The 16,817-nt window shown below is 40.3% G+C and overlaps 1 protein-coding gene across 1 annotated transcript; it reads right to left on the bottom strand.

Moving 5' to 3' along the window:
• Positions 1-215: 215 nt before the first annotated feature.
• rad52 (RAD52 homolog, DNA repair protein) lies at positions 216-15,879 on the bottom strand. Its single transcript, XM_088339606.1, has 10 exons — positions 15,700-15,879; positions 15,423-15,524; positions 11,589-11,682; positions 11,413-11,480; positions 10,109-10,227; positions 9,957-10,032; positions 5,802-6,013; positions 2,621-2,793; positions 1,171-1,359; positions 216-373 (listed from the first exon to the last, which is right to left on the bottom strand). The coding sequence occupies exons 1-10, from the start codon at positions 15,748-15,750 to the stop codon at positions 318-320; spliced, it is 1,140 nt and encodes a 379-aa protein (XP_088195732.1). The 5' UTR covers positions 15,751-15,879; the 3' UTR covers positions 216-317.
• Positions 15,880-16,817: the final 938 nt, after the last annotated feature.

A 16,817-nucleotide genomic window follows, 5' to 3' on the forward strand; every position in this document is an offset into this window, starting at 1 on the left:
GGACTTGAAGTCGGGTTTGGGTTAATTTGGTGTTTGTGTTACATGTTTAAATGTGGGCGCATGCGGCTTATATACAGGTGCGGCTTGTGTATGTACAAAATCTGTTTCCCTCTTAAAAGGTGGTAGGTGCGGCTTATAATCAGGTGCGCTCTATAGTCTAAGTCAGTATCCCTTCAATATCTTGCTCCCTGAAACACAACACTGCTCAGCCGACGGCCATTTATTCAAGCGACATTCTGAATTTTTATTCCTGGAAAAACTGCAAAAGCGGCGAACGTTTTGAACAATCACAAAAAATAAAAGAAGGAGGTCACCCGTCAGGTGTCCAGTCTTCGTTTCTTCATAAACTGCCGTGCTCGTTGTGGACTTTGAACTGGAAGGTGGACACAAAATGATGGCTTCAGTCACAGGAGGCCCCTTTGATAATACATCAGCTGGGCTATTCCATTCCAATAGCGATACTAAGGGAGTACTCGGATACTTTTCGTGGGATGAATGAATGAAATGAATGACAACTTTATTCGAACATCAAAATAAAAACTGAACAAAAACAATAATTTAACAACAAAATAACGTTACATACTGTAATATGTTCGAAAAGTGGTAGTAAGAAGCAAAATGCTTATATTACCCATGATATAACAATTGTAATGATATTGAAATGACTCAATTTTGTGACGGAATACGTGGAACGGCAAAAATGATGTCGGCAAGCATTTTGTTTCTGTCGCATTTTATGTTAGTTTTGCCGGAGATCAAAGCCAGGAGAGAAAGCTTACCGCGTTTTGTGAGTCATCATTTTATTCTGATTTAGTTTCTTTTATGAGCATATTTGGTATTGGAGTAATCCAAAAGTCATTGAAAGTAATCCAGTCAAAGTAACCCTACCCAACCTTGCATATGACAAGCCACAAGAGCTAGTTATTTTCACACCCCTTTTTTCGTCATTTGTTGCGTGGTCTATAGAGTCAGACTGCATTTTCAAACAATTCACTCAAAATTCAAGCATTTCCTGTCCTTGATAACTCAACTCAAAATCCAAGCATTTTCAATGATTTCAAGCACCCGTACGAACCCTGTGAAACAGGTCTACGGATCCTCATGTCGATGCTCTGTGGATGGGCTGCACAGTATGAAACCCCTGGGACAGACATTTACCATTCTCCTCACCTTGTTTGGTATTAAGCGAAGTTCCGCCTTGATGTGTTCCCAAATGTCCGGAATTTGGCCTCTGGGGCGCTGTAACGGCGTTCCTCTGCGGGGTCCTGCTCCGCGTTTCCATCTTGTGGCGGCTGGGCGTATTCGGGAAGACCGGCTCCTCCGTCCCGTTTAGGGTGAAGTTCCAGAGGTCGGGATCATCTGCAGAAAAATAAGAAGGAAGATTGCAATCTAGGGATTTGAGCTCAAGCAGGCGTCTCAAACTCACGGCCTGGGGGCCAATTGCGCCCCCCAGGATGACAGTTTGAGGCCCTCGCCTTAATATGAAAGTTAACAGGACAGTGTGTATAATTTTCCTACTAGATGTCACGGTATTCGGTCGTGCCACTGAAAACGAGGGCAAAAGCACAAGGGAAGGAGACCCAAAATCACCAAAACGCGTCTGACTACAAAGAAAAAAGGACTAAAAAAAAAGAATAGAAAAAAATGAAAATCAAATCAAATAAGACAAAAAGTAATGCTCATGAAAAAAGTAAAATAAAAAAAAAACGAATCGAAAAATAAAAAGAAAAGGAGAGAAAATTGAATTTGTTTCGTTTTTGTCTTTTCTTCTTGTTGGAATAATGTACATAAGTTATTCAACTTTACTATAATCTATGTGTGTTATATGTTTGCTTGAAATATTGTGCTTACAAAATAAGATGTTCTCACACTAAAAGTTTTCCACTGCACCCTGGCAAAAACTAACGGTATGAATCAGTTACAGATTTGACCGCAGGCCAAGGTTCTTTCCTGAAGATAGCGTAAAGAGAGTTAATCAGTCACAATACAAATAACAAATTGTTGTGCAAGAACTGGTTTCAACTGGAACATTTAACCTTCAAACGCACCCCTTTCCCCTTAGCAGTCGAAGCCACCTTGTAACTAGGGTGTTGCTTTCTAAATAAAAAGGCAAGCAGAGGGGAGACTGCTTCAGAGTGAGAGGAGGATTGTCACTGAAGCAATCTTCTGTCATTCTCCTTGCAAGTAAACCATACACAATTCTCTGTGTCTTTTGTATGCAGGTTTTTGTTACAAGTGTTGGGTTAAACCTGACACTTGTTAATTATTTTCTTTCTTTCCATTTTCTTTTTGTTTTGCTTTATTTTCCCGTACTTTTTCTATTCCAGTTTCCTTTCTCTTTAAAATTTATTCTTCACGTTTGTTTCAGTTTGGGAAAAAAAAAACTTTCTCTTTTTGTTTTTCATTGTGAAAAACTGGGTAACGACTCTCCATAGTCTGTAGTCTTTCTTGGACTCATTTTCGGTTGCTCTACACATGGCATCGGGATCTACTGGACAAATAAAAAACACTGTCCCTTTTGTGGAAGATCCCATTTGTCCCCACCTCACCCGGGTCCTAGCTTCAGCGGCCCCCCCGACTCAATTGAGTTTGAGACCCCTGAACTAAATGAAAGCGTCACCTCCTTCGCCAAGGACGAGCTCCCCGTTCTCCGTCTTGATGTTATCCTGCTTTTGCAGAAGTTGCTTGGCCTCCATCTCCTTGCGGAACTGCTGCTGGAGCTGCTGCTGCCGCTGCTTGCGCAACTGCTTGGGATCCGTGTGCGAATCGGACGGCGTTTCCGCCGACGCCTGTCTGAGACCATGAAAGCACCACGGTACAAAATAAGATTATTTTACCTAGACCTTTGTTTTTGTCCAATCACATCTGAGCCTCATTTGCCTGTTTCTCTTTATAAATCACAATGAACTCCAAAGTTGGCACACATGAGGGATCAGTCCCTTTATGCCTATAAAAGGCAGGGGGTATTCCCTTGAAAGGATACATGTGGAATATTTTGAGACATATCTGCATGACTGTGGGGAGGAACCCTACACGTTCTGTGCCCAACCGAAAAAAAATGGTCCCTATAATGAATATTTAAACGTACCAAACGCGAAAAAAATAACCAGAAAGTTCTAATTCACACAGTGTAAAGTGGCGGTTCTTGTGGGTGAGGTGGATAGTCAGAACCAATGTTCCCTCTAAGCTGCGTGTGTGCGCAATTGCGTACTGCCCAGAGCTTTTCCGCGCACAAGGAAATCTAGCCAGCTCACAAAAATCAGGGCTCAAAATTGCTGATTAAGAAGCAACTCAAGTCAAAGTTACAGTGCATGAAGGTAAAAATACAAGGGTTCCCCTGACGCTGTGTTTTAAATGCGGTATTTTGAAGTCAAGGTCGAAGTAGAACGAAGTTGAGTAAAGTCAGTAGAGTTTTTTGAGAACCGGCTTCTTTGGCTCGGCTCACTAAAGAGAACCGGCTCTTTCGGGTCCCAAACGGCTCTTCAGGTTGTTTTTGCTTCTTTTATCCCTACACGACCAAATATTATGTAAAACTGTGCACAAAATGACTTAAAGGGGGAGAAATAGAACAAAAAAGGAAAAAATACCAAAATTAAAAAGTAGTGAAAAGCTGAGAAAAAAGAAACAAAAGGAAGAGAAAAAAAAGGGAAATATTCTGAAAAAAAGCCAGAAAAAAAAGAAAAGAAAGAAACAAGGGAAAAAAGTAGAGAACAAAAAGAAAAAAGTAACAGCTAGGAAAAAATAAACACAATGATTTTTTTTAAAGGAATTAAAAAAGAAAAGAAAAAAAAACAGGGTAAAAGAAGAAAAAGTTTGTGTTGCATTTAAATTTCCAATTATATCAAGTCAATCTTGTTGCCAACATTGTACTTCCACTAAAAAATTTTGATTAAATACAGTTCTGTATCGTGCAACAGACTAAATAACCCCCCAGAAATGTTAGTATTATGCAACAAAAGATACCAGGAAAAAAAAAGAAATGGAAATCTTGTGAAAGAATTGTTGTAAAAACAAATGACGTTTGTAGGCCGTACAACCTTTGCAATAATACATGAGTCAATTCATTCAAAAGTGAAAAGAATTTTTGCATTGCCGGAAACTCAGCAAAATGTAACTTGATGTCAAGTTTTGGACATGTTTGATATTGATTTGCCACACTTGGGATTGCCGTTGCTCACTGTAGTTTCAAGCGTTGCTCACCGACTTTGTGTGAACGCTCAGACCCGTAAGGAAAATTACAGGGAACGTTGGTCAGAACCCATTTTTTTTTAGGGGGTTTGGCTTTGGCATTAAAATGCCAAAAAGGCAGAGGAGTGGCAGCATGTGGCAGATGCTGTCAACAGTTTTCCATAAGAATGCCGGACCGTGGCAGAAATAAGGAAGAAGTGGCCCGACGTTAGAGTGGAAGGCAAGACTGCGATCGCCCGACAATGCAAGAGTGTGTGTGCGATAACTGGGGGAAAGGCAACCCTGGAGCTCAACCCCACGGAGGAGAACTGGCAGGTAAAATGAAATGAAACGATCTGCATTTCTATAGCGCTTTTCAAGTCAAGACTTCCCAAAGCGCTTTACAGTGTGCTTCACATTTCCCAATAGCGGCCATGCAGCCATGTAAGGCGCTAACCTGCATATTGGGGGTATTAGGGGTTCAGTGTCTTACCCAAGGACACTTCGACATGTAACACAGAGGAGGAGCCAGGATTCGAACTGTGATCTCTTGATCCCAAGACGAGCGCTCTACCTCCTGAGCCACTGCCGCCCCATGGCGCCAGAACCAATTGGGCCTGACGAACCAGATGACGATGGTCCTCTCATTTTCCTCTTTTAAATATTAACAAAACGAGCAACATTTACAGTACAAATGTAATTCAGGCGTCTTACCTAAACAGAGCTTTTATTTTGAACATTTCTTTTATTGTGCAGAAAGAGTGAGGCACGGGATGTTTTGTTTTAGTGTGTGCTCCCGGAAAGTCGATGTTTTGTGCGTGCTGATTTAAGATCAGGTAATTGTGTCATTGTAATCCTGTGCAGTCCTTTGAGACATTTTTGTGATTAAGGGCTATATAAATAAATTTGACTTGACTTGACTGAAGGATTTTATATTTTATTTATTTGACTCTAAGGGATTTTATACAAGTTAAATTTATTGAATGCAATGAAGATTTTTCACAGAGAAGGCTTACGGTCAATGACAGGTCGCGCCGTTCCGAATGCGAATGTTTTGTTTAGTTCTGTTGATAACAGGAATCTGACGGAGAAAGCCAGACGCACAAGGACGTCAGGCATTGTTTTGAGAAGCGCATTGCTGATATATCGCGACGCCTTTCAGCGAGGATGTGGTTAAGCTAGCACCTGACCCGCCCCATGGGAGGAGTCGGCACGCCCATGGGAGGAGTCAGCACGCCCCATGGGAGAAGCCGACACCCCAGCTTGTGAAAAAAAACTTCAGAAGACAGAACTTCAGGAGATAGGAGATCGATCGAGAGGGCCAATCGAAAAGGAGGCTCGAGGAAGCCTCGAGCGACAATAATTTAGCTAATTCGATGGAATTCACTTAGTTAAATACTCTAAGAAAATAAATCTGCCCCGTGTGGAAATACTGGTCTCTTGCCCATATTTTCCCGAAAAAGAAAAGAGCATGCATTGTTGGGTGAACGAAGGTTATGTTTGGTTAATGGAGTCAGATAACTAATTCGAATAATTTGGTAAACGCTACCTTTTTAATGTGTTTAATTCCCAACAGTGCGTAGACTTTTAAGAATGAGGCCCCAGAACACAGCTGCAGATGACTTATTTTTTACCTTGAGCTTTCCCCATCACTTTGGATGTCTTGAGCGTCCGCCTTAGGAATGTTGGTGTCGCTCTCCCTCAGGTTGTTGGCGATGAGCGTCGGAAGCGCCTCAACGGCAGGCTCTGCTCTCGCCTCCCGCGATAGGCTGCAAAAACGAGCCTTCTCCACGGATGGCTCGCTTTCAGAGCGCTTGGTCTGGGCGAGATCCAGCGCGGGCAGTGGCTATTGTGGTGAAAGGAGAGAATGCATGATTTCTCGCCAGGTGAGAGTCGGAAGTCGACGCCCAGTGACGATACCTCGCATCATGAATAGAAGACAGTGACATTTGACCTGTGAAAAGTGATGGGTCCCGGGGACTCGCATGCTCAAAAATCTATGGGTCCCAACAGAGATCTATGGGTCCCCAAAATTTTGTGTGATCCATGCCCTTACATACTGTCGTATTTTTCCTTACAAAATAATCTTTTTTTTTTTTCAAACATGTTTATTGATGTAGTTGAACATGTTATATTGTACATGTGTTTCCTTATATCATATATATTGTTAATGAACATTTTGTTGTGAGACACTGAGTTGCTCGACATGAATGAGGTTTATTACAGGGATGAGATTTTTCCGACTATAGTCGGAATTCCGACTTTTTCACTTGCGTAGCAAACAAATCAGACTGTCTCACTCTTTCCTTTATTGCTCTGGCGCACCCTGGTGGCCGTTAGAAAGATTGCATAAATTGGCCACATCGTTGCACAAGCTGCAGGGTCTGAACTGCATTTGAACTGACCTTGCAGTATTTACAAAAAAAAATCAGGTATGTGGGCAAATTATTTTGTTATTTAAATCTTCTAAAGATGTTAAATTATTAATTTAAGCATGGTTTAGGACAAGTAAATTGCTTAAAACCCAGGAGCTTTGGGGGGGGCGTCGCCCCCCCACTGGGCTCTGCCCTGGGCCCCCAAACCCCCGGCTAGGTTTCAGACTTTTTCTCCTCACCTCAATCACATCCCTGTTATTATTAAAAAAAGTTCAAAAATGAAGTCGCTTGGAAAAATACATGCAAATTAAGTAGAATAATACATTTTCTTATTCAAATTATGAATTCATTTTCTGCATTAAATTATTGTTGGTAATATACTGATTAAAGGGGATCACCACAAACCTGTCTTTTTTCATTTTCTCCTTCTATACTTTTTTTTCTTAACTTCTTTATACAACATAATCATTCGTAATATAATGCATCAAAGCAAGTGAGCCGGCTCTTAAATGAGTTGAGCCGAAAAAGCCGGTTCTCCAAAAAGAGACGGACTTTCACTACACAACTCGAACTGGAGATCAGCGTGCAGACGAAAACTCGAACCGCGAGACCAAAACAACAATGGCGGATCTGCCTGACGAAAAGTTTGGAGTGCGATAAATCCTTGTTTAAAAAAAAAAAGTAATCGGGTAATATTGTCAATTTTGTGTCAAAAAAATTGCGTCCCGGGGACGCACGTTGATTCGAGACTATGCGTCCCCAGCCAAAATGATGCGTCTAGGACGCGGGGACGCGGGCAAACGAGAACACTGCTAACAACCGATAATATTGTAAACAGCAGTGATGTGTCACTGTTGCCATCGCTGTGTAACCCTAGCTTCTGTCACGGTTGCCATGGCACCCAATTGGCCCCACCCGTGACAGATGGGCTCCCTGTCAGTATTTAAACGCTGTCCTGACAGTCGCCTTTTGTCGGTCCGTCTGCGAATCTCCGTTTTTCCTGTGTTTTGGCTCTTGTTTATCTCCCGCCACGATCTGTCAGAGTGCGGTAAATCTTTGTTAAAAAATGATTATGACAATTACGTGTCAAAAAAGTTGCGTCCCGGGGACGCACGTTGATTTGACACGATGCGTCCTCGGCAAAAATAATGCGTCTAGGACACAGGGACGCGGGCAAACGAGAACACTGAAAAGGTATTGTTAACCCCCCGCGAGCAACGACAAAAGCCAGGTGGATGTACGCAGACCAGGCGAATTGCTGGAGTCGGTCAGAGCTGGTGTAAGTGGCTAACTAGCGGGAGGTGCTCATAAAAAGTCTAGTGGAAGATTGCAAAATGCAAACCAGGTTTTTGTCAAGCGTTGGGACCCTGAGTCTCAGAACTCAGCCATGTTGGCTTGCTTGACGAGCTCTTCAAATCTTTATTTACATTGTTACGCTAACAGTAACAAAAGAGCCTAAGCTATACAGTAGCCTGCCAAGTAACTATCATGAGTGGCTAGAGAAGAAAACAGTGGGGAAAAAGTCAAAGATACCCAAGTTATAGGATTTGGCGATCATCACACGCCATGCTCAGCAATAAAAGTTAAGTGGCCGTTAAGTGCAAAAAGCAACACCAGGACAAGCTACATTTGTAAAGTTCCCACATGAGCGTCTGTGGTAGTAAGATGGCAGCCAAACATTCTTCAAAGGGCATTTCAAGTTGTGTAAGATGATTACTCGGTACGAGAACCTATGGCTCGTGGCCCTTTTCAATAGTGCATATGGTTCGTAAGCAATGTTCCCTGTAATTTTCCACGGGTATGAGCATTCACACAAAGTCAGTGAGCAAAGCTTGAAACAACGGTGAGCAAGAGCAACCCCAAATGTGGCAACTAAATCATTATCAAACATGTCCAAAACTTGACATTAAGTTACATTTTGCTGGGTTTCCGGCAATGCAAAAAAATGTTTCACTTTTGAATGAATTGACTAATGTATTATTGCAAAGGTTTTACGGCCTACAAACGTCATTGGTTTTTACAACAATTCTTTCACAAGATTTTCATTTTTTTTCCTTGTATTGATTATAAGATTGACTTGGTATAATTGGAAATTATTTGAATGCAACACAAACTTTTTCTTCTTTTTCCCTGTTTTTTTTTCTCTTTTTTTTTAAATTCCTTTAAAAAAAACTCATTGTGTTTATATTTTCCTAGCTGTTACTTTTTTCTTTTTGTTCTCTATTTACTTTTTTTCCTTTGTTTCTTTCTTTTCTTTTTTATGGCTTTTTTTCAGAATTTTTCCTTCTTTTTTTCTCTTCCTTTTGTTTATTTTTTCATCTGCGCCAAAAGGTAAGCACATCAGGCTCCCTGTTCTCAGAATGTTGTGACGTTTTTACAAAATAATTTGTGTAGCATTTTCATATTTCTACTTTTGACAGGAGATATTAAGTAGAGCAAAATCTTTTGCGATATTTAAGTTTTTTTTTATATATACATTGACAAAGGAGCAAAGGAATTTGAATGTTATTTTAATGTTAAGTTGTTTAAGTTAAATTCTAAGTTGTATAATTTAACAATATATTTTTATTTAGGGCAAAATAATAAATACTTTATAAGTGATTTAAGGTTTAAACTGAATTTTCTTGTCTGTTTTTATTCATATTTATGTTCCAAAAACATTCAGTTTAAGTGTGTTCAATAAATGTTTATCCTGGTTGGCCCGCGATCTTAAGTGTGTTTTGAATTTTGGCCCCTTGTGCAATTGAGTTTGACATCCCTGCATTAGACTGTGCCAACTACTGCAGCATCATCATCAAATAAAAGCTTAAAACATGTATTTCCATAAAAGGGGAGCGCGAGTATGTGCAGTGCAATCAAGCTAGTTATTCTTTATCATAACCAACCACTCTATTTAAAGTACAATTAACTTATTTGCATTTTAGATCTCTCAACAGTTTTTCTTCTTTAATGCTTGGTTGCTTGAATGATTTTTTTCAAGCACTTTAGTTTCTTTGTCGATTTATGAGAATTGAATAAACAAAACACTTAAAATAAGCATCTGGTAATAAGCCTGTCATATATTATTTCATACATTGTACCTTTTTAGCCAGTCTGTGCAAATTAAGTATCTAATTTTTTTTAGGCCTTTCATTTTTCAATGACAGTCCCAAAGTCATTATGGATCCAGGATTCAAGTAACATACAAGTAAGCTTGGGCAGTAACGGAATACATGTAACAGTGTTTACTTTGTCTTTGATTAGCATATTTGGTATTGGTTATTTATAGTAATCAAGTCACATTACTGCAATATTACGGTACTCAGATTACGTTACTAATTACATTTTTCAACAGGTAACCCGTAACCATATCAATGACATTTGTGAATACGTTTCATCAACACAGAGTGAAAGCATGAAGTTATGTCTGTTTACCTGCTTGGGGATCTTGTTTATTGCTTGAAGGTAGGCTTTGTCAAGGATGCAATTTCCGAGGGCGTTCCCGAAACACCTGGATGTAAAAAAACAAAAATAGATCGGGTCAAAAGAATGGAAACGGGTCAAAATTAGTACAGTTCACTGTTTACTTGAGTGCTCTCTTCATTCCGTCAGTGACCGCTTCCTTTCTTGCCTTCTCTAAGGCAAAAGCCTTTGACTTTAGCCCCTCGCTTACTCCATAGCCAATATCCTCGTGGAAGGCGCCATCCTGAAAAATACAGCATGCAAAAATGACACTTTTCTGCACCTGGAATCACAATACAGTAATCCCTCCTTGTATCGTGGTTTACTTTGCACAGCTTTGCTACAACGCCAAAGGCCAAAACTATTCGAAAAAGCAGCTAGGTGGCCCATGATCACATTAGATGACCTGCAGGCATACACAGCAGAGTTGGGACAATCTGTGCATAAATCAACTATTCGTCGTACTCAGTATAAATCTGCCCATTATGGAAGAGTGGCAAAAATAATAGCCCTTTCTGAAAGAATACCGTTTGTCGTTTGCAAGAAGCTCTATGGGAGACACAGATAACAAGTGGAACAAGGTGCTCTGGTCAAACAAGACCAAAATTTAACTTGTTGGGCTGAGTGCAAAGCCACATAGCATTTGTGGAAAGATCTGAAAGATACTGTGCACAATCCATTACCTTTAAACCTTAAGGAAATTGAGCTGTTTTGTAAGGAAAAATGGGCAAATATTTGTTTGAAGATGTGCAATATTGATAGAGGCAAAACTAAAAAGACTTGTGGCTGTGATCGCAACAAAAGGAAGTTGTACAAAGTATTACCTCAAAGGCGGCTAATATTTTTGCAGCGTCTACTTGTCAATTTTGTATTTGTTACCACAGTATAAAACATTGAATACATTTGTTTTTTCACGATTGTGTCTTACATGGGGGCAGCACGGTGGTGCATTTCTGAGGTCGTGAGATCAAACCTCCTGTGCGGAGTTTGCATGTTCTCCCCCTGCTTGCGTGGGTTTCCTCCGGGCACTCCGGTTTCCTCCCACATTCCAAAAACATGCATGTCAGGTTAATTGGCCAGTTCAAATTGTCCCTAGGTGTGAATGAGCGAGCGAATTGTCCGTCCCTGTGTGCCCTGCGATTGGCTGGCAACCAGTTCAGGGTGTCCCCTGCCCACTGTCCGAAGATAGCTGGGATAGGCTCCAGCGCCCCCGCGACCCTACTGAGGATAAACGGTGCAGATAATGGATGGATGGATGGGTTGTCTTAGATGTTGTAGATCCTTATGAAATATTTGTTTTTTATCTCTAAATTTGAACCCTGAAATATGGCAATATTTTAAAAAGTTCTTGGGGAGAGGGGGGTCTTGGGTACAATACTTTCGCAAGGCTTTGTCAGGGTGGTTAGGCCGTTTGCAAATCATTCCCCACCTTAAGTTGCACTTTGACGAAGGCGCTGACTCCGACGTAGAACCTTCCGTTAACCAGGTCTACAAAGTCTACAAAGGCAAACAGGAGTCTCTGTTGGTGCAGATACAGGAACACGGTGGCGCCGGTTGTCACGGAAACGCATTACTATGGCAACAGATACGAGACGCATACAGTACCGACAGTCTGCTGCGAGATGGAGTGAGACCAGCCGTTGTATCCAAACATCTCGTTGGCCAGGCTGATCACACGATGACCCTCGATGTAGCATACCTGCAACAATCAAATACCCGTAGTTACCTTTCATTTATCGGTTTCAAGGAGATGGACTTTTTAACGCCTTGTACAGCCGTTAAGTCACTAAATGTTTGTAGACAAACTTCAACAAAACCACCAAATATGCTCTCCAGACAAAAGCTACTTCTTCCGCACATTTCTGATGTTTGATGATTTCATAAAAATCTATGAAAAAATAACGATAGAGCCTGTGTTGCATAACAACAAATAGACTTATATCTACAATTTGTCAGGCGCAGTTATTCAAGATCTATGAATGGTAAATGGTCTGTATTTATATCATGTTTTTTAAGTCACTTTACAATTTGCTTCACACTTACACATTCAAGCAACACGATCACACACAGATACCTGCTGATCGGGGGCATTAGGTGTTCCACGTCTTGCCCAGGTCTCCCATGTATTGCCACTTTGACATTCAACTCGAGAGACAGGAATCGAACCTGCGACCTCTACCTCCTGAGCTACTGTTTACAGTCACTTTTGTCCACAAAACAATGTGCAAGCAGAGTTCTTTAGGAAGTTTGTCACAAAATACTGCAAATAAGATGAATACAGACATCTTGAAGTTTAAAACATTGGTATCCATCTCATTTGCAGCATTTTGCGACAAATTTACAAAAAAACTCTGCTCAATGACTTAAGGGAAGGATGCGACATGTGCAATGATTTGCCCGGCCCTACTGATCACACAATCAAATTGCTCTAGGTGCCTGGCTGGCGTTTTCGGGTGTTTATAGTTTGTACTGGGGATTTTTATCATTAAATGTCTCAACAGTGAACATGGATAGTTTAATGAGCAGGGGTCTTCAAACTTTTCCAAAATGAGAGCAACTTTTTGTTACTAATTAGTGCAAAGGGCACCCATTTTCATATGCATTTCTTAAACTTTACCCAGACATTCGCTTCTCACTGGTAACATTTCCAAATCTGACGAAGCGCTCCTGGACACTAGAGTCCGTGACGTAGCTGAGCTCCATTACTCTCATGTGTCGTCTCTTTCACCATTACAGAGACAAACAGTGCTTGATTCCCAAACTTTTGATCTCTTTCCCCATTACTTCAGCAAAAGCAGTGATCACCATCTATTCTATTTTGCCAAATGCCCCACTAAAAACTTAAAAAAATAAGTGGACAGGTGGTAACATAAATTTGTGCCTCTCATAGCAATCGTGGAGAGAAGCTCCACATAGTTCCCTTCGTGTCATGTACCACGTTTTGTTCCTGGGCTGAACGTTTTTTTCCCTCTGTTGATATTTCTTAACAATATCCAGCTCTTTCTCGAAAGGTTTGTCTTGAAAATGGCTTCGACAGTATATCTGGGATCAAATCAATTTCTTCTTCTCCTTCACCCATTGGAAAAATATTCCATAAAATCAATACAATATACTGTATTTGCTTGTACAGTGGTCAAACGGCGCGATCATTTGGGTGAATTACTGCCCCCTGTTTGTGAAAGAGGTAACATTTCTCAAGGTTCTTTAGCGTCAATATTTGAACCAGTTGAAGATTTGATTGGCTAAACCAACAGAATCAAAGTTATGTTATGCTGCGGCGATGCCTGTATAAAAAACATTGCAGTCCTACTGGCAGATTTCTAAGCCTAGCAAGAGTAATACTTAAATGGTAAGATGAAAATGTACATGTCTGGGAGCAGCGCATATAGGGGAAAAGCAATGAAAGGAAGTTAACAAACAATTTGGAATTACTGTCGGCATCGGTCATTAATGACCAAGTATTGATGGACAAAATATAATTACCATCACATGATTCAGATACTTTTTAAGCCAGCTAAGAGGGCTTAGCCTCATGGCCCAACACTGCTATTTTATTATTAAATTAATTATTGGAAATAGAATTAAATAGAGTCATTCAATTTTCTGCAATGTTTATCCTCATTTGGATCGCGTGGGGTGCCGGAGCCCATCTTCAGCTATCTTCGGGCAGTGGACACCCTGAACTGGTTGCCAGCCAATTGCAGGGCACACAGAGACCGACAACTCACCTGCTCATTCAGACTTAGTTATTATTTGGACTGGCAAATTAACCTGACATGCCTGTTTTTGGAACGTGGGAGGAAATAACCACCACAAAAAATTCCAGTAGAAAATCACAATGATGCAGCTATTTTCAGGACAGATCTGCAGGCACTTCAGCTGTCCTTAGGGGAAACTCTGGTGTCTGCTGGCGCCACCTTAGAGGATTCCTTCCAGTGGCCGATAAAAGAATCGACTATGTTTTAGTGACAATTTACCAATGAGGAACCAGAAATTCTAAGAATGATAAACAAAAGTGAGCAGAAGATGGAGATGCTGTATCCGAGTCAATTCAGGAGGCTGGTTTCGCCACTGGTAACCATTTAAACCGGTGCTATCTGTTTCATGTGAGGGAGCTAACCCCATTCCCATAAAAACGTATTATAGAGGAATGACCGCCACCATGCTGTACTTGCCCAAGACACACCACCGAAAGTGGTGGTCAGACAACCAAGGTGGATAAGAGATCCATGAACCGTGAACAGCTGTTGAGTCACTGAAGGTTCGCGCCGAAAACTCATATTAATGATTATGTGACAAGATTCGTTGTGATGTCTTGCCTCTATATATGAAAGATTCTAAATCCTGGTCATGAAATAATACCACAGTAAGACAAAACACAATGCATTATCAGTCATATTACTCTGTTGTTAGCTTTTCACAGGACCGGTGAAGTTTTTAATGTGATGATGGTGCGAAGTGTTTTGTGTTTGATTATAAGTATTAATAAAGTGTATTCAAATTAAGTGCTCCCTTCGCTAATAAAAGTGAAATCAAATCAAGTTCCCGGCCCGCCCATGGGGGTGGCCGACACCCCAGTTTGTGAAAAGAACTTCAGAAGATCGATCGCGAGGGACAATCGAGAGGGAGGCTCGACAAAGACTAATTCGACAAATTCAACAATAATTCGGCTAATTCGATGGAATTCACTTAGTTAAATACTTTAAGAAAATAAATCTGCCCCCGTGTGGAAATGCCGGTCTCTTGCCCATATTTTCCCGAAAAGAAAAGAGCATTTATAGCTGGGTGAATGAAGGTTATGTTTGGTTAATGGAGTCAAATAACTAATTCGAATAATTAGGTAAACGGTACAATTGAATGTGTTTAATTCCCAACACTATCAAGATATATGTTTTTAGATCGTGAGTAAATCGTGAATATATTCTATTTTGAGACAAAGCTCTCTCTATTCGGGTGTTAAGTAAAATTGACAGAAATATGTGCCTTACTTTTTTAATTGGAGAGAGTTCTTCCCATTCCAATTTACCACTGGAAAACACTACCTTAATTAATTGCATAGCCCACAGTAAATGTCCATAATTGATATGTAATCCTTGTGCTAATACACATTTCACATTGCCCCGTTTATGTGTAGCATACAACCTGTAGGAAATACCATACAAACTAATGCTGCTCTAAGCTGTCGTTAATTACGAGGGAAGAAAAAATGCAATGGCAAAGCGAAGCCAACAGAGAGCAGTGTTGGCGGCATTGTTAAGCAGAATCGTTGAAAAAAATGGCAACAATTTCAAGCATTCACAAGCACCTTACCCTAAAATTTAGGCACTTTTCAATCCATGAAATCTCATTCATATGCAAGCATTTTTAAGGATCTCAAGCACCCGTACTTGTAGACTACACAAGTAGTTGAATTTATTTTCCATCTTCAAAAAAACTTGCCTTCTGTCCTCCTCCAGCCAGTCTGGTGCTGATAAATTCTGGCCCCAGCTTTTGTCGCAGTGCATTGTGCACAGCCTGCTGCTCTTCAGCTGTGTAAGCAAACTGATGTGGGAAGAGAAAAAGTACCAATTTGATGCACGTTCAAACCTGGCATTTGATAACAACAGGGCAGGATAATATGTATGAACTTCCATTTTGTACAAGCTGATATGAATACACAGTGACAATTGTCAAGAAAATCTCTTCAAAGTTGCTTTGTTACGTTTTTTTTTCATACCTGGCCAAAGCGCGTGGGAGGCGACATTCCCTTCTCTGATATTTTAGACATATTTAAAAGTGTTATGTAAAAAAGGTAAGATTTAAACGAGTAAAACAACAAGTATTCCAAAACATTTAAAAATTATAGAAGCGCGCGCAGTCTTGCTTTGGCTATATTGCTTCGTCGTCACTGGCTTTGAATAGCTCACTACTACTCCCTGTGGTGAGAAGAGGAAACGCATTGAATTCTCTAGAACTCACAAAAGCGGTAGTCGAATCCACAGGGATTTTCAACCACTGTGCCGCGACACACTAGATAATAATCCAATGTGACTTTTTAAAATGTTATAAAACATTTATGAATCATTTTTTGCAAATATTATGTCATTGTCAAGTGTCTGTGCTGTAAAAACTGGGGGTATTATAAATTATATTGTTATCAAACATACTGTTCAGTGTCATTTTATTCCATTTTTGGTTAGTGGTGTGCTGCAAAATACTTCCAATGTAAAAAAAATGCCCTGGCTCAAAAAAAGGTTGAAAAACTGCTGCACAGAACACTCGATACGTCAACGCTCCGAGCAGCCTGCTAGCTAGCGTGCCTACATAGCGGTCACATTGGTCGGGTCAACATCCCCGTTACGGCAATGGAAAAACTTTGAAAATAAATCGTAACGTGCTCATTTTACAAAATATTTTTATGCAGGAAACTTTTTTTGCCAACGTTTTCGTCTTTTTGTTATTACAGAAAATTAATTCATTAAATCAAGATAAAAAAACACCTTCAATTGATTGAATAGGATGATTGTGAAGTTTAAACCTGAGATTATAGAATGTATTCACGTTTAAAAAAACAACTATTCAACCAGAAAATTTAAAACAACTTCTCGTAATAGTATAAGCGACTCTTAGCGGTAAAAACAAACAAACTTAATTCATTGAAAAAAACATAAAAACAATAAGTTAATTGCATACCTGTCAACCTGTACGGCTTTGCCGTACAAAGTACGTTTATTATGCATTTTAAGACGTGTACGACATACGAGAAAATCTGTACGGAAAAACGCAAATTTGTCAATTATGGGTACCATCCGGTACACACCGACTATCACGAAACGGCAAATCAAACAAGTCAAA

The sequence above is a fragment of the Urocampus carinirostris genome, chromosome 7 (assembly GCF_059441175.1).
Source record: "Urocampus carinirostris isolate Australia breed hairy pipefish chromosome 7, RoL_Ucar_1.0, whole genome shotgun sequence".
NCBI classification, from domain to species: Eukaryota; Metazoa; Chordata; class Actinopteri; order Syngnathiformes; family Syngnathidae; genus Urocampus; species Urocampus carinirostris.